Raw genomic sequence first — 21,852 nt, 5'->3', positions numbered from 1 at the left:
TGAAACTGAGCCAGGCATGATCTGTGAGTCATGCATGTAAACACCAGTGTGTAAACCACGCTGTGCAGGACATCATTTCCAATAACTGGATTCATAAATGAAGGTTGGTTAAAGACAATAGCGGGCTATTCTGGCCATTGACTAATTGTATCGTGGGTGCTCTGATGTGCACCAGATTAATGAACATGTGCTGAGTGTGTTCAGGCAGAATACTCTGTCAACCAGACCATGAACGCATGGTTATAGGGCTATACTGTTCCATTTAATCTATCTCTTCTCCTTTAAAGTCTCATAATAGTCCAGGATTTCTAATTATTTAATTAAAACTGTACAATGCAGCACCCTTCATTCAAAATAAACAAGCAGACAATTAAGTTCCTCATTTATTCCATCAATCATGGGACAAAACAACAAAACAACAGCATGCAGAAACAAGGCAATCCATCATGAAGCAGAAAGTCATCAATCAAATACCACATATAATGAAAAACCCGAAATAGCGAAGGCGAGGTTCATTATTTTCAGGTCAATAGGTCAATTTCTGAAGTCTTCCTTTTGGCTACACACATAATGTTTCAGCAAAAATCATTATGTGAGGAATTCATACATCGTAAGACAACGGAGGCAGAAAACAGTAGACTGATTTTTCAGGGTCCCTAGTTTAACAAAGGTATTCAATAATCTTTATGACCAAAAGTCAATTTTACAGCCAGGATGTGACCAAATGTCTCCTCTTCGTCTTCAGAAACACTGACTCTGTGGCCTGAGTCTGGGATTAACTGTAGTAATATGAATTATTCGTTCAAATGTTGATAATTCAGTCCTGCTACACAGAATTTCTAGCTATAAATTTAGAGTGCTGACTCATTCTAACTACATATTCCTAGTACTGAGGACTTTCTGCCTTTTTTATATCTCTAACACTCCATCGCTCTGAACTGCCTTCTAATTTCACTACTTGTTTATAAAATGGAATTTTTAGACAGTACACTTAGGACATCTATGTAAACTTATCCAGCTATAAATATGACTTTATTTGAGGAATGCTAGAGAGGATGCAGGACTTAGAAGACTATGCACATATCACAGTGTTTTTGCGCCATCTGTTGGATTAACAGATCATTGCAGTCAAGTCTAACAGACTGTACCTGCAGTAGGTCTGCTTCATCTGTCACCATTTAAAATACTCACAGAACAGATCGTTTTGACTGGTTAGGTGCAGACAGCATATACTGTCAGTGTCAGTAAGTCAGTGCTGCAAACTACCGAAGACTTCAGGGAATATTAAAAGGTAAAAAGATTAATAAGGCCTTAACAAGTTTGATGTAGGCAGTGATCTTAACTAACTAAATTGCTGTCTGGTAATCTACGGCTAAACTAAACATTATGTGTTGTTTTGCTCTTGTTGCTCCACCAATCCTGCTGCCCAGTTTAAGGCCCAAGTGAAAACCAGTCAGCTATGGTCAAAATAAAGTGACTGAGACAAAACTATGCAGATAAACAAAATTCAGAGCCAGAGCAAAAGAAAAAAACACACTATATGTATCACTATCTCTGCTCTTGAACAAATATTCAGAGTTGTGTATTTAACTGTCATAAGATATGTTTTGTGCATCTTTGTGATGGGTATTTATTTTTTATGCTGTTTCTTTGCTTCCTATTACTAAATGTATACTGAATTAATAAAATGAAACTACTACTACTATCAGATATTGGTACTGGTAAAACCAACATGCAAATAATGCATTATAAAATACCTATAGTCCTATAACATTGCAAAAATGAGTAAAACAGCCTTTTGTAGTTCTTTAGGTCCATGTGTGAGGTTCATAAAAACAAGATCTGAATCTGGTGAATTATGTAAGCGAGGCATCACATCACACAACAGCCAGCATCAGTCAGCACATCCCAGAGACAGCTACACATAAAACTCTGTATTTTCTCACTATATCTGAATTTTAAATACAGCCTAATCAGTTTAAAGGCCAGATGTTATTATAATTAAACATCTGTGGAGGTGGGGCATTGAGCCGGGAGGGGCGGTGTACTGAAGGGGTCAAAGTTGACCGTGTTGTGTCTTTTGTGCTTAGCAGAAGAGAAGAGTGGAGTCCGATCGAACAGCGGTGTCTCTTCCCTCTTCCCCGGATCCTTTTAAAACTCCCTCCCGAACCTCTCCCCTTCTACCCTTGCCACCCTACCCACCCCCTGAACACACTTCAAGGGACGGTTCGGGTAAGATCTCAACAAATGCTGTTGTTTTTGTTTTTTGGTTTGTTTCTGTTCAGAGTGAAGGGCAGGAATAACTCAGTGCGGTCCGTAGGCCGCGGGATACGACTATTTCCTGGATCGCAGCTAACGCTAGCGTGCTGGATGGAAAATTACCGAGCTGTATTTAACTTGATAGCAGACCAAGACTTAGATGCTAGCTGCTATAGGTTATGCGGCTGTTATTAGATTGGTTGTTTATATATTACCCCCGAGAACTTACTGTATTTTACCAAAAGCTCAGCATTTAGGAAGTTACGGTGTAAATATTTTGCTGCTAACTTAGCTTTCAAATCTTGCTTGCGTGACTAGCTTGTGATGCTCATTGTAAAATGGGATTTGCGATGTAAACTTTTATCCTATCAGTCTCTGGTTGGTGCTACGAATAAAACCTCCACATAAAGACACCGTAACACAGGAAGGAGATTTGCCTATCCTGAATTTATGCTACAAAAATAGAGCAAATGCTCTATGTCGCCACTACTGGAAATAGATGGCTGAAAATAGACGCATCCACAGGGAGACAGTGGGTCATTGTGCTAACGTGAATGAGTGGACTGGGGCCAGTCTAATGTGAATTACTGAACTGAAACGTCTCATTCTTTCGAAGTGGTCTGCTAACGTTGTTAAAGTACAAGAGGGAGCTCCAGTCTACGAGATGTTAAATGCCTGCATCACTCCATTGATCTGCACTGACAGCAGCATTTTAGTAAACAAGAGATGTCCTCACATTTTCCAGTAACTGCATTTCCTCTCAACTGTCACATTTTCCACTCTGTTGCAGACATTCAGCCCGTGACCAAAGACTCACTACTTTGTTGGCCAGTGTAGAGTGTGGCTTCAATTGCAGAGATGGATTCGAGTCTGGTTGAAGGAGGACTTAATGTCACCTTAACCATCAGGCTACTTATGCATGGAAAGGTGAGTCCTTGAGATAGCGTGCAATATTTTATATAATGCCTTCATTTATTTCTTGATTTCTCCTTTTGCTGCAACCATAAGACATCACGGTTTTGTTTTAACAATATATATATTTTGCTTTCCTGTAGGAGGTTGGAAGCATAATTGGCAAGGTACGTTGTTTTCATTGGCAGATGCTATCTGCATACTTTCCTATGATTTGTTTTGTAAATATTGTATGCTTTCTCTACAGAAAGGAGAGTCGGTTAAGAAGATGAGAGAGGAGGTAAAATATTATTTTGCCCTCTACATGAAGAGACATGTTCATTCATCATAGCTTTGACTCACGGATCATATGATACCACGCTGACTGTTTTGATATTTCCTGTTTTCTCCAGAGTGGTGCTCGCATCAACATCTCGGAGGGGAACTGTCCGGAAAGGATCATAACCCTCGCGGGACCCACCACCTCCATTTTTAAAGCCTTCTCCATGATCATTGAAAAACTGGAGGAGGTTAGGTTGCGCTGCATTTTTAAAACAATCACATTGTTGCAGCAGAGGTAGCACTACTAATATTTTGTTGTTGTTGTCTCCTTACCTGCAGGACATCAGCACCTCAATGACTAACAGTACAGCCACCAGCAAACCGCCAGTCACTATTCGCCTCGTTGTGCCTGCCAGCCAGTGTGGCTCACTCATTGGCAAGGGTGGCTGTAAGATCAAAGAAATCAGAGAGGTTTGTCATCACATCTTTCTTCCTTTTAACGTTGTTTGATATTTGTCATGTCATTGATGTGTGGTAACACTTGTTGTGTGTCTGTCTGTGTAGTCAGCAGGAGCTCAGGTACAAGTAGCAGGGGACATGTTGCCCAACTCAACAGAGCGTGCCATCACCATTGCAGGGACCCCACAGTCCATTATTGAGTGTGTCAAGCAGATCTGTGTTGTCATGCTTGAGGTACAGACATCATTGCAATAATTGCAGTTAATACAGTTTTATTACTTTGTGTTATTGAGTGCTATTGATGACTGTTAACATTGAGCAACTCTATTTTTTTTCCAGTCTCCACCGAAGGGAGTGACTATCCCATACAGACCTAAACCCTCAGGCTCTCCTGTCATCTTTGCAGGTGGTCAGGTAAACAACAGAAGCAAAGATGTATTTGTAATGGAAATTAATTATATCCTATCTATCTGGTAGCTGGTGTGCATGTGTCGCTTTGTTCCTGTAGCACACCAAGGACATTGGTCTGATAGATATTGCATCCAGTGTGTCACGCTGTCACACCCTCCTAAGTGCTGTTCTCTCCTTGTAGGCATACGCTGTCCAAGGGCAGCACGCCATTCCACAGCCTGATGTAAGTGAAGGGCCCTCTGTAAGTGACCTAATATATTTGAATCTTCGGTCCTGGGAAGCCATGCCACCTTCTTATTGCATCCCTCTTACTTTCCTGCCCCTCAGCCACCATTGCTTGATACACACTTCCATTTAACAGTTACAAATATTGTAGATGATATTTCTAACAAATATTTCTAGATGAAATCATGGGTCCCATATTTCATTTCATGATTTCCACTCATATCACTCACACACCACTTATAAAATGACAGACATTTAAGCCTTGCAGTGTATTTTCCATTTTTACTGACTAGTTTCTGTGTGTGTTTATCCTTTTTTTTGTTGTTTTGATAGCTCACCAAACTTCACCAGCTGGCCATGCAGCAGAGCCCCTTCCCTATTGCACATAGCAACCAGGGCTTCCAGGGTAAGTGGACAAACTAAAACGGAAATGGGGTTTCTGCATATTTGTAATGATCTTTTTTAGTCAACACTGAGGTTTTCTTTGTGTTGTTTCAGCTGGGATGGACGCCTCTGCACAGACTGGCTCTCATGAGCTGACCATTCCAAATGATGTAAGGCTCATTTGTCTCTTGTTTATGTACTGTTAGTTCATAGAAGACAAACACAATGTCTGTTAGCTAAAGTGGTGTATCTTTCTGCAATTGCATTTTTCCTTTTGTGGCATTGAAAGTATTAAAGTTCTTTCTTCTCATTTCTCCATAGCTCATTGGCTGCATCATCGGCCGTCAGGGCGCAAAGATCAACGAGATCCGCCAGATGTCAGGGGCTCAGATCAAGATTGCCAACCCAGTGGAGGGCTCAACTGACAGACAGGTCACCATCACTGGCTCCCACGCCAGTATCAGCTTGGCTGAGTACCTGATCAATGCTCGGTAAGACAGAAGCCACAGACCAGAGCTACACATTCATTAACTGGGAACGGAAATGGGGTTAAATCATATTAATGGAATGGGAGGATTATATTACCCCTTTCCTATACATATATTTTAAAAATAGTTTTCCTGAGTGGATGACAGAGCCCACACTACAGCTATAACAATCGTGAATAATGTTGTTGGTGACTTTCAGAGAATTTTGATTGATTAAAAATGTACAGCCAATTCAGACATAAGATTCAAAATGTTGTTGTAAATGCACCACTGAATGTTGATGGCTCATACAGCTACAGAAAATGCTAAAAGACTGTTTAGTTAGTTCAAAATTAGACTTCAGATTCATTTTTCACCACAAACCTCAAACTGACACCTCTGCAAGGTGGACAGACTCTCACTTAGACCCAGTTCGGACTGGGGACAGTCAATCAAGCTAAAGTGGGATCAGATTGCTTTTGCTTTCTATTTTCAAATCCGGCTATTGTACACAGTGCTATCGCTTAATTTCACGTCTTTGCTGTCCTCTAAATTGCGCATCGTAAAATTCAGACCAAGGTAGGACAGGATGCGGTCCAAAGCACAGTTTATTCCTTTGTAGCCATGTCAAAAAACTCCTAGCAAAGCTTTTGTAGTTAGACAGATGTTTACACACAGCCTTTGTACACGGCCCAGATACTGTCCCTGTGAACCCGAAAGTATGGCATTGCTAGCCGGACTCACTAGCCGCATCTGCATTCAAACCTTAGATTGATATCAATCAGGCTTTAACCGCATTTGCGCTGTTCAGAGTAAGGAAAATATCCCACTCTAACGTGAATGAACTGGTCACTCTACCAGTTGAGGCGCTTAGGGCATCTGGTTAGGATGCACTCTGAGCACACACCCAGTAAGGTTTTGGCTATGTCCAACCAGTAGGCGGCTGCTGGGCAGACCTGAGAATATCCTGGAGGGACTTAGTAGATGTTTAGCTTTCTTCAATGTTTCATTTTCTCTGATGTTTCTTTGTTTTTTTTCCTCTGTTTTTCCTCAGGCTGTCGTCTGAAGCTACTGGACTTGCAGCCAACTGACATGGAGGATCTTCATCAGCACCTAAAGTAACCCCTCCCCCTACTTTTTACCAAGAGGTCCCTTATCGAACTTAATGCAAAAACCAAGTACTATAAACTCACTGTTTTCTCCTCTGCTTTGGTTAGACACCTACTCAGTTGTAATTATGCCATCATCATAATAATGGTATTTTATTTATTTATTGTTTTTAAATTCCCTTTGCATATAGTTTTTAAAAAGATTTCTTTCTGTTGTATTTTTCCTCTTATTTTGCTGTATATCTGTATGAACTTCTTGATATACTGTAGGTAAAAAGTTTTAGAAAAATCTGAAAGGCATAATTGTTTTTCTTATGTCAGATTTTTCTTAGAAAATGTAAAAATGAAGAAAAAAAGACACAATAACATTATAGATGGACTGTTCTTTCCCTTCCTTTTTAAATATCTATTTATTTTTATTTAATACACAGCTCCTTGTATGAGTAGAAATCATTGATATTTGCCATCTTCTATTTGAAGCTGTACTTCCGGAATAAGGCATTGTGGGTTTAACGGGTTTTAAGTGGGTGTAAATGATCTCCAGCTGAGGATGTATGCAGGAAAAAACTTTCAGTCAGAAAGTAATTTATTCCCTGTTATGTGCGGGTTTAAAGGATAGTTTTAAGCTAAGTTATGTCTCACCTCTAATTTGCTGAGTAATTGTTTTGTGTCATTCCTGTGTTTCCATCAGTTTTATTTCTCAATCAGGACTTTTGAGCATTTTTGTGCATTGGATTCTGATAATGGTGGGTGGGCCTTGGTCACCAGGAGTGGGCCTGAATGAGGGGATATATTTTCTTTTCTCTGAAATTACTAAGACCATATTGATGATGATGATGATAATGATAATAACATTGAAATGTTTGTTTTAAATAGAGAAAATATTTTTTTTAACTGCAGGGCTGGGGAATGCTGCAAGGGGCAAAACTACAAGACATATTGGTCTTTATAAGTATATTATGCTGAGGTATTAAATTATGATTAACTAGAAGGAGAATTATAGAATTAACACTAGTTTCCTGCTATCCTTTTTGCCTGGATCAGATTTTATTTTTTATTATTCTTTGCAGGATGAAGAAACTCACGTTTTTTGTGCACGTTTTCAACTATTGTAGATCTGGGTGCAATTAAATTGTTGAAAAAAATGAAATGCAGAAATAAATGATGTGAAATGCTTAAACAATTCTTTGTTGTTCTTATAATGAATTCCATGATATTGATGTTTAATAATAATACAAAGAATTAGATTTGTAATTTGTGCATCAAGAAATCACACCAGAGCAGGGCTGGGTAAGCTCAAAGAGACTGAAAATAGGCATTTATTTCTCCTTGAGCTGTCTTAGGTGTAGCACAAATTGTAACTATAATGTGGCTTTATTTTACCATTTTATTTTTTTGAACAAACATCACGGCTTCTTGTTTTTTTTTTATAACCAATACATTATTTATTGTTGCTCATAATATTTTGCTTTTGATATAATTCCTATGTTACAGGTACAATGTGCAATGCTGTATAAAAACAAAACATTTCTATTCAAACCCAAAGGATACTTAACTGTTCTACTAGTAACCACCACAGAGAAGTGCTCTATTCTTCATCAGGCTACTTCTGCAGTAATCTTAAAGGGTAAAAGGAACAGATGAGGTTTTTATAAAGTCTACCACCATCATAAACTTCAAGAGGCCTTTTGGTTCTTTGCTAATTGTACACATCAGTGTTTCCTTTTGTTTTATATGGAAGAACTGTCGCTTTCTGCTGCATTCAGCTGACAACACAGCAGAGGGTGTTTGGGAGTGTTCACACATTGATGCAAGGTGGTTAGCTAGTTAGCTAGTGTGATAAATTCATAGTCAAAGCATGGAAAAAATTAATTTGTACCGTTTTTGTGTGTGACGTTTGCGTAACTCACAATTAGATATGAGTAGCTTCACACTTGCCTGCTCTAAAATGCGATTTTAAACAGCTTTAAACGTAGCTTCACTCGCTATACAAACTCAAGTACTAATACATTAGCATAAGCTAGGGCGCAGTTTTATAATGAGACGTACATTTTGATACGTGGAGTAAAATGAAGGCGAGCTTACCTTTGAAAATTGTGTTAGTTTTCGCATAAATAAACAACAACTCTGAAGCACTTTCCTTATCTCTGCAGGAGGTAAGCAACTTCTGGCTACATTAGCAGCTACGGCGGCTAGCACAGCCCGCTCAATCCTCCCACATAGCACCTGGCGGCCGCTTAGCATTGTGGGTAATGTGTGCAAAACAAAAACAAACAGATACACGTGATATACGATATATCTATTTTTGTTTGTTTGATTATCGGGCTTTTCTAACACAGTTTAATGTCTAACAGTGCTATGCCAAAACACTTAAGTACTTTTTAGCACAATATTTAGCACTTTGTTAGCTAACATTGTTAAAGCAGATGTTTGTCAGGAGATAATTTTCTATAACAAACAAATGACAAACTGCTGCTGTAATATAATCCAACAGAGCTGTCACTTTATTAGCTATACCTAGATAAAATCAATTCAGTCCTACAATTAATCTTACCTTTGTTCATACTACAGTGTTACTTTTATGTCTGTTTGGAGTTTGTAGATTGTTGGAATTGTACTGACAAATATACAAATCTAATGTATGTCTACGAGGTTTGTCCAAATAACAGAATCACTTTTTGTCCAACAGCAATACAAACTTCATCTTACGTGATTATACATAAACCTCTTTAAAACAGTTATTTACTCACAAATTCCACTATATAAACTATATGAATTTAAGACTCATTGTATTTGTTTTGTATCTGTGTCCCTAATAAATTGGCCAGCTGAGTGTATTTAAATTAGCAGAGCTGCATTTTCAGTGAACCTAAAGGCCTCCAGACCTGTCACAGATTTGATAAAAACCTCAAACATGTCTTAAGTATATTTGAAACTCAGTAGTAGGAGGTTTAAAAAAAATAATATCTACTGAGAACCCTATTTATGCATCATGATCAATGTCTGTGAAATTTCATTCCATTTTGACTTTTTTTTTTCTTGAGTGCTTACATTTATTAACAAAAAATAACTGAAGTAATACTTTCAGGATTAAAAAAGTGTAAACTTTCACAAAATATAAAACGGACACATTCGAACCATAAATTATAAACATGTAATCATGCATTTGTTCACAGGGCTGCATACCATGTACTCTTACATTTTTATCTTACAAATAAAATAAAGTTAGATATTTCTCAAGTGGTATGTCATGGATATTTACATTATTATTCATTAGTATTTGATGCATTAGTGGAGTATCATGAAGGATGCTCCCAGAGTGAGGGTTAGTGTTTAAAGGACTAAGAGTGTGGTATCTTTTTGTGCGTGCGTGTGCATCTGTGGAAGGGTTTTTGCTGAACTGGAGCAGTGGCTAAGGTTACCTTGGTAACTACCTTGCCTTAAAAAAACCCTACAGAACTTAAATGACATTTATCTGATGTCACAAGCTGCCAAAATATTTGATGTCAGGTTATGACAAATGTCCTATGTCATCTGATGCAGGTTTGCCAGCCAACAAACTTATGAGACACCATAAGTCAACTTGTCATAGTCTGAGTGGTGTATAGTAGGTGCGAACCCCTTATGACAACAGTAATGTACTGCACTGACAGATTGGTGTACATCTGTGATGGTTCTTCACGGTAGCTGGAGGTCTTTGCTAGTGTCCAGTGACCTATGGAGGTCCTGTGTGGGGTGCTTGTGGAGACCCTTGGTAGGGCTGAGATGGTGGCACCCACGCTCCGGCACTAGGAGGACGGCTGGGCTCTCCGCTACCTGACTGATCCAGCTCAGCACTGTCACAGTCAGAATCATCACACAAGGCCCGACTCTGAAGAAGAGTGGAAAACAGTGTCATACATGACTTGTAAATGACATGAAGTGTTTAGGCAGACGAAAAAAAAGGAAGACAATTTTGTACAAACAAAAAACACTCCAGGCCAAAATTTTAGGGGGGAGTTTTCATTAGCTTTGAAGCTTTAGCTCAGAAGAGCCTACCATGTTAGGCTGCCACAGTTCTCCAATAGCCCAAATTGAACAAATCAAACACTGGCCCTGGAGTGAGATATTAGTTTTACACCCCTTTACTATAGGTTTTTCTTGAAATGGAGGGCTATTCATCTGCAACCTCACCACTGAATGAAACTAAACCCCAGACACTGCTCCGTTAGAGTATCAAAAGTAATGCAAAGACATGTTGTAGTGAATGCTTTAGATATGCTGGTCGGCTGATTTTGCTAGTATAACAAAAACAAGAAAAGTTTTGATGTTAAGTCTGTCTAGTATGATCAGTACTGAGTAGCTATAATGTTGTTGTTGGTGTAAAACATTTTAAATGCAGTAGGTGAACAATGAAGAAGTACATTAAATTTTACAGGTCTTGACTAAATGCACACTCCACTGATGTTTTCATTAAGAAGATGACTCAAATGGACACATGCAACCCTCTGTGAGGCGTCTTTACCTCATTAGGATTCTGTCCGGCATCCAGCTGAGCTTTGGCCTGTCCCAAGGCTCCGTCTCTCTCTGACAGCCCATCAGAAGCCTGCGCAGGATCAGTGTTGTCCGCTGGGATCTCGGACCCCTGAGAGAGGAGGTCGTCGCTGCGGTCGTCCAACCTGTCATCCGTGTTGGTACTGACCACATCAGGAGTGCCACTGTGCGAGTGGTCAGTAGTGTGGCCCTCCTCACCATCAGATACTGACAAGTTCTCTGAACTGAAGGTAGACACCGACTGGCACTTGGTAATGCTGGTCGGACGTCTGGGAAAATTGTTAAGAAACAATAAAAGTGTGTTTCAATTTAAAGAATGACGCAAGTTAGAAATTATTCTTAGTTTTCTAAATAAATCAGCAGTATGGCAGAGGGGGAAGATGACTTGAGGGAATTTTCTAGTGACGAAGGACATCTAGTTACTCACCGTCTCCGTGGTAACTCAACCTCACTGTCAACTTCACCCTCCTCCTCTTCTGATGACACTCCACGCCTCTGTAGTCACAAACAAGAAAAATACACAACTGAAAATGATTAAAGTATCACCAAAGGGAGAGTGGAGATAGGAACAGATATCCAGTACTATACCTGTTTGCGTGTGATAGCTGCCCTGTACAGAATGGCTGATGGTGTGAGGTGCTGACTCCCAATTCCCCCTGAAGCTCCCCTGGGCAACCGCACAGCACCGGCTCCCTCCTCTTTGTCATCTCCATCATGAGGAAGGCGCGGAGATCCCAGAGAGCCCCGTCCTGCTGCTGCACCTCTCCCACATGGCGAATCTGGGCTGCTGGAGAACGGGAACGACGCAGCATCCTCGCTGGGAGTGTCACTGCGTGGAGGAGTTTCTGTGAGATCATCCAGGCCGCCTGCCCCTCCTTCTGATCCCCCTAAACCAGCAGAGGCACTGAGACTCCCCCCTCTCTCCAGGCCACCTACAGAGGTTTCCCCTTTTCCCTGGCCCTCTGCCTCTAGTGTGGTGCAGATGAGGTCAGGGCTGGAGGAGGAGAGCTGCCTCTGTTGCTGCTCATGGCCGAGACCCCGCAGAGCTGCAGAGGGCTCTAGGAGCTGCTTAGAGGTGTTGGTGGTAGAACTGTTAGCCTGGGCAGTTGTGTCCCTGTTAGGTAATGGCTGAGTTGCCTTTAGTCCAGCCAGGTCCCCACTGCTGCCTTTTCCAGGCTTGCGATGGCGGGTTTTTACCCTCCGAGACCGACTGGGTGAAGTCGAGCTTCTGTTGGGGCAGGCTGGGATAGTGACTTGCATTACGGAAGAATCCATTTTGGGAATGATTACCTCAGACTTAAGGATGTCTGGCCTGGAAGAGTGTAAGGGTTTAGTCAACAACTACAATCCACAATCCTGATGAATATTTATTTTTAATGTTAATCTTTTATCAAATACCCACTGAAATGAGATCTCGCACCTCTTTCCTGAGGGCAGTTTCTGTGGGACGTTTCTCTTCTTGATGAGTTTGTCCATAGTGTTGGAGGAGCTGCTCTGTCTGGAGCTGTGGTGCTTAAACAAACCTGGATACTTCTTATCCAAAGACTGCTCTCTCCTAGAAAAAAAAGCATCAGGTTAAGTCAAAGTGTAAATGCACTGTGTTGCATTAATCGTGTCAAACAGATTCCTCCTTGTCTAAATGGATTTCTTTGTACCTCTGCAGCTCTTTCTCTTTGAGCTCCAGCTGCAGCATGACAGCACTGAGCTCCATATAAAGGTTGTTAGCCCTCTCCAGTTTCCTCTCGTAGTGCTCACGGATGTCCAAAGCATGCCTGAAAAAAAAGAGGCTGCCGATGTCATTGTGCATACGCATGAGAGAATCCAAATCCTCCACAATAGACGGGCACTCAAGGCACTTATTTGGTCCACGGGGGAGACAAAGGAGCAATGTTGAGAAATGGGACAGAGGTAATAGGGCCCTTGAAGTACAAGGGTCCACCAGTATCTGTTGGCTGGTGCTGATCTGTGTAGTGTAGTTTGAGTAAAAAACAAACCTGAGCTCCTCTCTACGTCGGTTGATCAGCTCCTCATCAAGTCGGTGGAGACAAGTGCCCTCAGATTTAATCTTCTCAAAGTGCTGTTTCACCTCCTCTCGCCATTCAGCCTGATGAGAGCACATTTCTGTTAACTGCCTCTGTCTGGCCGGAGCCGGCTTTAAAACCAGTGTGAATATTTTGCAAGTGTGGGCGCATGAGTACCACATTTAAATATAAGGTATTTCAGTGTAAAAATAATTGTTTTCTCATTCACATAGCTATACCTGAGACTTGAAGTACGTCTCCTGTGGAGTGGACAGCACATCAGCCGACGCTATATCCAGGTGAAGAAGAATCTGACGGAAAGAGGGACGATTTCTGGGCTTGCAGTTCCTGTAAATAAGAGAAGAGAATCACAGATCTGAACAACAATGCACAGTAAAATCAATCACATCTGCAGCCCAACTCCTGTCCTGCTCACCAGCACTGTCTGAGGAGAATCTTGAAGCCATCCGGGCAGCTCTCAGGTATGGGCAGCTGAAGGCTGTTGTTTCCTACACCCCAGATAATGGCAGATGAGTCTACATCTTTATAAGGAATCTCTCCAGTGAGCATCTCCCACAGCACCACTCCAAAGGACCTGTAAGATAAGTCAAGCTTTATTTTACTGCAAATTACAACCAAAGCAGAACTGAAGAAGAAACTTGCTGATGCATTTCTAGGCAAAAGAAACGTGAACGTTATCAGACTTACCAGATGTCTACCTTTTCTGACACCGGCTCATTCCGAATCACTTCAGGTGCCATCCAGGCAACTGTGCCAGCAAAAGACATCTTAGTGCTCTTGTCGCTGAGCTCCTTAGAAGTCCCAAAGTCAGAGATCTTCACCAGGTCGTCATGTGTGATCAGCATGCTGAAAAGGTGAGATTACACAGACATTTTATTTAAAATATCACCTCCTGTGTTGGTTGTCACTGACTTTATTAGTGCTGAGATTTACTTGGGGGATTTGAGGTCTCGGTGGATGATTTTATGAAGGTGTAGGTAGTTCATGCCACCTGCAATGCCCATGGACCAGTCAACCAGGAGAGAAGGGGTGATTTTACGACCTGCTCTCAGCACCTCATACAGCTGGCCCTGAGCACAATATTCCATCAAGATACAGTAACAGGGCGCCTGCGTGCACACACCCCTGGAAGGAAGCAAAGCAGTGAGATAACAGACCACTGGCGAGCGGAAAAAAAGACCACAATCAGAGTGAACTGTAGAATATCACTGGTAGGTTCCTCACTTGAAAGTGATAATGTTGGGGTGCTTGAGTTTGCGGAGGTGTTTGATCTCGGTCTCTTTGATGTCTCTGACTTTTTTTACAGCCACCTCTTCGCCATGGAACTTGCCAAGGAAGACGGCGCCCTGCGCCCCGCTGCCTACCCACTGCAGGTCGGAAATCTCCTCAAAAGGAACCTCCCAGGATTCTAAACTCAGACCAGCAAGTCGACAAAACAAACCTCTGTGAGTAAATGTACAGAACCATGGAAAGTTACACAGGGATAATTACTTAATTTATATCCATCACACATTGCAAAGCATCCTAGTGTCAATATTCACTCTTGTCAGCTTGGCCAGGGGGAGGTTTGCTGAGCAAATGGTAGACCCCTGCTACACGTTAGAATGCACAGGCAGGTCATGATTACAATTACATCATACAAAACCCCTGCCATGTTCAAACAAATGGAATATTGACAACTTATCCAGTAGACCATTACATTTCAATCCAGAGATAAGAGAAAGAAAATTTAGAGAGAAACGCAACAATCCACTTATAGTCTAATCTGTCCGTCATCTGTCACATTGACGTTACTTTGACAACTGCGAGAGCTTGGTCTATAAAGACGGACGAGCCGGGCAGAATAAAAGAGACAGGCAGATCAATTCTTCATGAGGTCCACTGAAGTGTCGAGATCTCTTGAGTGCTGCAGCAGCGGAGGCAGATGCACATAATGCTTTCCCACTGACCAGCTGTGAAAACTCAGTGCGGCTGACAACTCTGGATGAGCCGGTCTGACAGTCATCCTGCCGGCTCGTCCTGCTTGTTGTCAGGAACCAGCAAAAACAATGGTTTGGGAAAATTAAAAGTAAATTTACTTAAGTGGAATTTGGCATAGTCGGGCTTGAATATTTCTATTTCCTGCACCTCTGCTCCACTGCATTTAAATATTTTATTTGTATTCTTGGCTAGACTTATCTGACAAGCGTGGCTACTCTTCAGACTAAGACATATAAAACCTATGAAAAGAGGACTGCCATTCCTAACTCTTTTGGCTTCAGTTGATTGTTTGAAGCTCGACATAAAGAAAATTTGAGAGTAAAAGTAACGCAAATTCATGCAAGACTAACTTCCTGCACCATTGCAAAGTTAAAGTCTAAAATATTAGTTATGTAGCACATCTCCAAGGTTACAAAGGCACCACAATAATGCACACAAGTCACAGTCGGGTATAACCCTTCACATACCTTCATGGTTATGTTTGTGTTCAGTGGAGTAGGCCTTTCCAATCATGGTCCAGACTGGTTTTAGGCAGCCAAACAGTCCCTCCAAAAAACCTCCACTGCCCGATTGCAGTCGAATGTTCTCTGACTGGCTCCGGACGGCGCCAGCCTCCGGACTGTGGCCCATCTCGGCCCCGCCGCCACACTGGCAGGCCTCATGTTCATGTAGTTTTAGCACGCTGTTGTCAAAGTGGGCTGAGGGTCCATCACTGGGTGTGGGGCTGCTGCCGCCCGGCGCCCCCTGTCCACCAGTGTCAATGGACAGTACGTTACGGAGAACACACTGTGTAGGGGTCAGGTCCGTTTCAGGGGTGCAGGCAGGGGTGTCTCCATCGAGTCTTCGATAAGGGGGTTCTGAGATGGGGGTGCTGAAGCCTGACAGGGAGGGGGAAGGGGCACGGGGCTCATGGATACAGGTCCCACTCATCAGGGGCTTCCCCAACTCCGCAGGTCAGGGTGGATGGAGGACAGAAGGACGGGAACAAAAGCCTGAAGGATGAGATTTATGATATTTTAGAATGTAAATCAATTCACTGTATGAAATCAGGATTAAGCAATGTCTCCCTGGGATTAATAAAGTTTCTGATTCTGATAAACATGTAGGGTGATTTCAGCACTGGACAGCTTCATGGAGCTCCATGGAGCTGTCCAGTGCTGAAATGAGTGCTCCCTCACCTCCTGTGTCTTTAGGCTAACCTTTCTGCCATTTAGGCAACACAAAAAACAAAACAGTGGAATTGTGCTGTTAATTCAGCCCGGTTTATCCACTTCACACAAAATCCTGACTGAATCGTTGTAGTCAGGCCTCATCTCCGTGCTTGTGAATGGGAAAACCAGGCGGCCCAGTGGAGCCATCACACGGAGTGAAGATGGGCTTTATGAATGAATCAGAGCAGGTGCAGCTCACAGCCCTGACTGTCACCTGTTCTTTAACTGTCCATCTGAGCTGTGTGGGACAGGATCAGAGTGAAGCATATGTCCTCCGTCAAGCATCAAGTGAGGAAGAGCATTGTGTGTAATGAAGAATATGATGAATTGCATAACCACCTCAGTCGTGTGGATGTGTGTGTACCTCTGTGCGTGTGTGTGTGTGTGTGTGTGAAGAGAGAGAGACCACATGTACCCAATTCACATATCCTCCACCAGTTTTGTACTGCACCACTGCACGAGAAGAGCTGTGCGAAATGAGAGCGTGAAAAAACGGGCAATAAACAACCACCGGGCCTGTGCGAAGTGAACAGCACACACACACACACACACACACACAGGCAGGAAGATCAATCTTTAAATAACCGAGGATGTGATGATGACACTCAGCAGCATCATAGCCGACGTGCATGAATTTCAAGCCCACTATGGTCCATGCCAAGTGAAACTGCCGCAGCGTCTGTACATTTACTCAACGTTGGCACCAACACAAATCTTTCGCACTGAGAGCTTTCTCGCTGCACAAATATGATTTTGTAGCATTCATCGACGATGATTCGTTTCTTGGCAGCATCAGTTCAGTGGTGCAGAGTGAGCGGCATGAACGCTACCGCACCAAGCAACGGCATCATCCCTAAACGTCCTGTGATCGCCGATTTCTTATTCAATCAGCATTTAACCAGATAGTATGACATTCCCATACCTTTCTGCCTGGTTGATGTCGCGTTGTCAAGTGAAGGGGTGGGCTCGGCTTTCTATTTGTCGGTGATAATGAGCAAATCGTTGTTTGTCTTCGGTCCGGCGTGTCTCGTGTAATTCCAGCGCCTATATCCACGAGTTTCACGTTACTGGGATGGATCCCAGCGGGTAAATTGTGTTATCAATAACCGGGGACCCATGCAACGTGAGGCGCGCTGGGTTTTTTTGAGGGGGGGGAGGGAGGGAGCTGTCTCCTTCCCAGTGCTGAATTGACGTCACGGAAATGCGAGTTGCGCCGCTAAGGGGCGCTATGACCCTCCCGCCTGCAAACACACTCACACAGAAGTAAAGGCACAGTTTTCCACTAACACATTCATCATTTTCATTCGCAAAATGTGTCACCATGGGTGCCATTCACGATTGCTTGTGCTGGAGGGTGAGCAGGACTGTCCCGGATCAGCAGCAACCGATGATGCAGATGCTGCTGATGTGTCCTTGAGCAAGACACATTGAATCCCTGCCCGCTACAGAGATGGATGGGGGCCGCTGACCATGCGCTCTGCCGCCCTTCCTGATAAGATGGAATGGATCATCCTTATCTTAAGAACAAATTAGATGCTTGTTTAGACTTTATTTGGTCAATACAATAATGATAAAGCTTATATTATACTGAGTTTGCTTCAGTGTGGCTGTAATGTCGGCCTGTGACCTGCAGAGGGCAGCACGTCTGCTTTGTCCAGGTTGTGCATTGTAGCGAAGCTCGGCACGGTTTGTCCCTTCGGCTTGCCGTAACTCACATGGCGGGACTAACTTAGAGTAGGAAACTAAGTGTGTCACAACAACATAGCATTTCGCCTTGTTTTATAGAAACACGCAAATCGTTACTTGATCTCACTGTACAGGACACACACTACAAGGTAAAGTCCGCGACGCTGAAGAAGCAAAGCGGTAAACTAGCAGGCTAGCTAGTTAACTGTAGCCCTTAGAGCCAGCTAGCTAACTAACTAACTAGCTCTACTCTGTTTATGATTTTAAATATTACATTTGTGCTTAATATTACCTGACAGGTCCATGTTGTGTTTCCACCGTTTAGTGGCAGGGGCTTTACCGGGCCTAAGATGTGCTCTCTAGCTCTTTTTCCTCCTCCGCTGCCCTCCGGACAGACCACTCTGTGCGAGTCCAACAACGAGCTGCTGTCAGGGATCAACACTGAACACCGATCCAAGCAGGTCTGATTCAAAGCAGCTGTATTTAATATAAAGATTGTTTTAAAAAAAACACAGTTTCTTTGCTACCTGTATCAGCTGTGTATAATAAGGAGCCCCAAAGCAGGAAGGCAAACTAAACTAAACATCTGCTGGGTGCTGTGTGTTTTTTCAGGACTCTGGTCCTCTGAGTCTGTATTTTCCCCGGGAGTCTCTGAAGCTTCACAGTCGCACAGAAAGTAGCAGCAAGGCAGCCTTCCTGGATCACTCTGAGACTCTGTGGATGAGGAGTGCAGCAGCATGGTAGGCAACGTCAAATGATTAATCAAGTACACAGTGACAAACTTTATTCGCTCACTTAAAAACAACCTAAAATCCGATTTTAGTGTGTTGGTTTCAGAAAGCTGTAACAGTAATGATTTCCTCTTTTTTTCCAGGCGGGATGGTGGTTTCACAGGGCTACTCGATGAAATCACAAACTCGCACACAGAAGGTATGTATGCATATGAGCTCGTGATCGTTTAAGTGCACTGACAAATGCTCTCACTTCCTTGGTGTGTTTGCAGTCCCTAAATGGCTGTCAGTGAGTTCCGGTTGTATTCTGGCGCTGCTTCGATGGGTCTCTTCTTTTCACGGCTCTCTGTTTCCTCATCTCACAGTAAGTTGTGTCCGCAGATTGAGAAGTGTGACACGCTTGATGATTTCTTTCTTGTATTGTGTTAAAATGTGCCTGATTTTGAACAGTTAAGCAGTGAGGACATGATCGCTGAGTTCTCACAACTGTTGAATTGGTAAGTGAAGCGTGATTATTTTTAATGGATAGTTTAAAACATGTTAAAAATTCTGTTTTACATCTGCAAGAATGAACTGCAGGTCTCTACTCATTTAAATGCTGATCTTCCTGTATCACCAGGTCTGACTGTGTGGTGCGAGCCTTTGCGTGGCATCCTCATACAGATAAATTTGCAGTCGCCCTGATGGATGACTCCATCAAGATCTACAACCCAAAAAGGTACCGTAAGCTGTCATTCATCATGGAAACGGTTTTCCTTTTTTAAGTCTTTGAAGAACCTCTGGTCTTCCACACTGTGTCCTTTTGTTCTACCACAGTGCCACGACTCCCACCCTGAAGCACCGCCTGCAGAGGAGTGTTGCAGCTGTGCAGTGGAAGCCGCTGTGTGCGTCTGCCCTCGCTGTTGCGTGTCAAAACTGCTTGCTGGTTTGGCATGTGGACCCCTGCTCACTGTCGACCAGGTACATTCATTTCATTCATTAAGTGTTTTCTTTATTAGGAGTTATTGTTGTGTGGCACGGCTGAGTAGTGACACAAATTTGATCTAAATGTCTAAATTCATCAATTTGATAAATAGTAGTTGTCCTAATTATCACTGCTGATCTTTAAAGTGTCTTTTGATTTTTAGTGTGTAGAACCTGTCTCTAACTATGCTGTGTTTATTTTTGTTTAATCCTATCAAGGCCTTCATCTGGCTGTGCACAAGTCTTGTCCCATCCTGGTCACTCTCCTGTCACTTCCATCGCCTGGTCTCCCAGCGGCTCTCTCCTCGTGTCCGCATCACCTATGGACACAGCAATAATGGTACGAAGCGAACACTTCATCTTTAAGCCTGACATTTTTACTGTTGAAACATCTGACATGAGAACATATCTCAGGTTTGGGACGTGGCTGCAGAAAGTTGTATAGCTCTGCAGCGTGTGGGAGGAGGTGGGGTCACCTTTCTGTCTTGGTCCCCGGACGGCAGCCATATCCTGGCTTCTACACCGGCTGCCTTGTTCAGGTAAGAGAGAAAACCTCAGAGAGCAGAAGTAATAAGGGCTGTCATGTAGCATATTTAATGTAATTTTTTTTAGTGTGGAGACCCACTCACCTTTCATGAATACTAATGAAGATGCAGAGGACTAGAGTTAACAGGTATTGATATGAGATAATTAGGCAGACATTCATAAAACCTCTTTCATTAGGGTCTGGGAGACCAGGATGTGGACCTGTGAGCGTTGGCCATGTGTAAAAGGGCGCTGCCAGGTAAAAACTCAACAACACGTTGTTGTTCGTTATGTAATGAAAAATCATATGTTCATATATAACGATTGCTTGTTTCGGTCAGTCTGGCTGTTGGAGTCCAGACGGGAGTCGACTTCTCTTTTCAGTACAGGGAGAGACAGTCATCTATGCTCTGACCTTCACTGACTCACCAGGTTAACTCCACAGTCACATACAGACTGTTTGAATGTTTTGCACAGATTGATTTGTTGCGTTACTGGTAATCTGACGTTATAGTTTTTCAGCTGGTTTACCTAGGGGCTCATCAACAGGGCCACATGCAGCAGCCGTGGTGGCAGACCTGTCAGAGACAACCTTTAACACACTAGATGGAGACATTATGTAAGTAATCATCACACTACATCAGTCGAACAATTGGCTTTAATGTTGTTGTAATGTAAAGTGCTTCTGTCTGCCAGTGTTGGTGGGGAGATTCAGTCTTTAGCCTGGGATCCAAGAGGAGAGAGGCTCGCTGCGCTTCTTAAAGGTCTCCTTTCACCCTTATCTAATCTGTAAACAGATAAGATCCAGCACCTCATCTCAGTCTCTTACATTCTCTCAGGTGATCCACTAGCTGCAGACCGACCTGCAATCATCGCTGTGTTCAAGACAAGAGCCACCCCCATCTTTGAGCTTTTGCCATGGTTTGTACTATTCATTTCTGTAGTGTCTACTAGAAATCTCTGTGTTTAACATTTCTTCTTCTTTAGTGGTTTTGTTCAAGGGGAGCCAGGTGCAGAGCCGAGACTGATGCAGTTCCATCCAAATTTCCGACAGGGAGCTCTGCTCACTGTGGTCAGTCTTTCGCTATAAATCATCTCTGCTGATTTACATCCTATCTCTTACTGATTAAGTTTACACATTTAATGTAGAATAGTCTAAACATTTGCTTGTTCACTTGTAGAACCCCTGCTAAATGAATAACTACACTGACTGATGTGTTTCTCTGTTCTCAGTGCTGGTCCAATGGAAGAATTACCCATGTGCCTTTCTATTTCCTGAGCGCTGGCATTCCCAGTTTGGGCGTCAGCGGCAGTCCATCGCTGCCTCGCCCACAGGAAAGACCTGTCGACTTTGCTAATCAGTCACTCTTTACAGAGCTAATCTCCTGACCGACCCACACACACACACACACACACCATCAAACCATCACACCATGTTATCACTGATTGTTAATAAATGTGTTCTTGCTATATGAACACTGGTGTGCACTTTTGTTTCTTTGTCCCACAAGGCATTGCACAGAACAAATAAGAAATGTAGGATGGCATAGCTCAAAGGTTTTCTTTCTCATCAGCTAGTCACAACAACATCCACTGCCTCACATGAACACATAGTCTCTGTGTGTGTTTAGGTTATTTTATCTCCTAATGATGATTTGGTATCAGGATACCTTCTGTCTACTTCCTGTTTTCTC

At 42.7% G+C, this 21,852-nt stretch overlaps 3 protein-coding genes across 5 annotated transcripts; 2 read left to right on the top strand and 1 right to left on the bottom strand.

Annotated features, from left to right (window-relative positions):
• The first annotated feature begins 2,071 nt into the window (after positions 1 to 2,071).
• LOC114438629 (poly(rC)-binding protein 2-like) lies at positions 2,072 to 7,058 on the top strand. Of its 2 annotated transcripts, none has more exons than XM_028410124.1 (13): positions 2,072 to 2,232; positions 3,050 to 3,186; positions 3,315 to 3,338; positions 3,419 to 3,451; positions 3,564 to 3,680; positions 3,772 to 3,903; positions 3,997 to 4,125; positions 4,231 to 4,305; positions 4,484 to 4,525; positions 4,861 to 4,933; positions 5,026 to 5,081; positions 5,233 to 5,402; positions 6,433 to 7,058. In XM_028410124.1, the coding sequence occupies exons 2-13, from the start codon at positions 3,118 to 3,120 to the stop codon at positions 6,467 to 6,469; spliced, it is 957 nt and encodes a 318-aa protein (XP_028265925.1). In that variant the 5' UTR covers positions 2,072 to 2,232; positions 3,050 to 3,117; the 3' UTR covers positions 6,470 to 7,058. The 2 variants fall into 2 exon arrangements, with proteins under 2 accessions (XP_028265925.1, XP_028265924.1); XM_028410123.1 differs by having other exon boundaries at positions 4,484 to 4,543.
• Positions 7,059 to 9,815: 2,757 nt separating this feature from the next.
• On the bottom strand, positions 9,816 to 17,312 carry map3k12 (mitogen-activated protein kinase kinase kinase 12). Its single transcript, XM_028410186.1, has 14 exons — positions 17,176 to 17,312; positions 15,510 to 16,034; positions 14,287 to 14,470; positions 13,996 to 14,187; positions 13,750 to 13,908; positions 13,478 to 13,636; positions 13,281 to 13,389; positions 13,015 to 13,124; positions 12,676 to 12,792; positions 12,441 to 12,575; positions 11,609 to 12,332; positions 11,448 to 11,515; positions 10,992 to 11,289; positions 9,816 to 10,358 (listed from the first exon to the last, which is right to left on the bottom strand). Exons 2-14 carry the CDS (start codon positions 15,970 to 15,972, stop codon positions 10,203 to 10,205), a joined length of 2,874 nt encoding a protein of 957 aa, XP_028265987.1. The 5' UTR covers positions 15,973 to 16,034; positions 17,176 to 17,312; the 3' UTR covers positions 9,816 to 10,202.
• A 614-nt stretch (positions 17,313 to 17,926) lies between these two features.
• Positions 17,927 to 21,634, top strand: aaas (achalasia, adrenocortical insufficiency, alacrimia). 2 transcript variants are annotated; one of them, XM_028410090.1, is made up of 17 exons: positions 17,927 to 18,088; positions 18,265 to 18,400; positions 18,552 to 18,679; positions 18,814 to 18,869; positions 18,943 to 19,034; positions 19,121 to 19,167; positions 19,290 to 19,388; positions 19,487 to 19,630; positions 19,853 to 19,973; positions 20,048 to 20,172; positions 20,357 to 20,417; positions 20,500 to 20,590; positions 20,681 to 20,777; positions 20,855 to 20,922; positions 20,998 to 21,079; positions 21,146 to 21,230; positions 21,392 to 21,634. In XM_028410090.1, the coding sequence occupies exons 2-17, from the start codon at positions 18,290 to 18,292 to the stop codon at positions 21,545 to 21,547; spliced, it is 1,563 nt and encodes a 520-aa protein (XP_028265891.1). In that variant the 5' UTR covers positions 17,927 to 18,088; positions 18,265 to 18,289; the 3' UTR covers positions 21,548 to 21,634. The 2 variants fall into 2 exon arrangements, with proteins under 2 accessions (XP_028265891.1, XP_028265892.1); XM_028410091.1 differs by having other exon boundaries at positions 18,239 to 18,400.
• Positions 21,635 to 21,852: the final 218 nt, after the last annotated feature.

Source organism: Parambassis ranga, chromosome 7, assembly GCF_900634625.1.
Source record: "Parambassis ranga chromosome 7, fParRan2.1, whole genome shotgun sequence".
Taxonomy (NCBI): domain Eukaryota; kingdom Metazoa; phylum Chordata; class Actinopteri; family Ambassidae; genus Parambassis; species Parambassis ranga.
The sequence above is the reverse complement of the archived record's forward strand: the minus strand, read 5'-3'. Positions and strand labels throughout refer to the sequence as shown.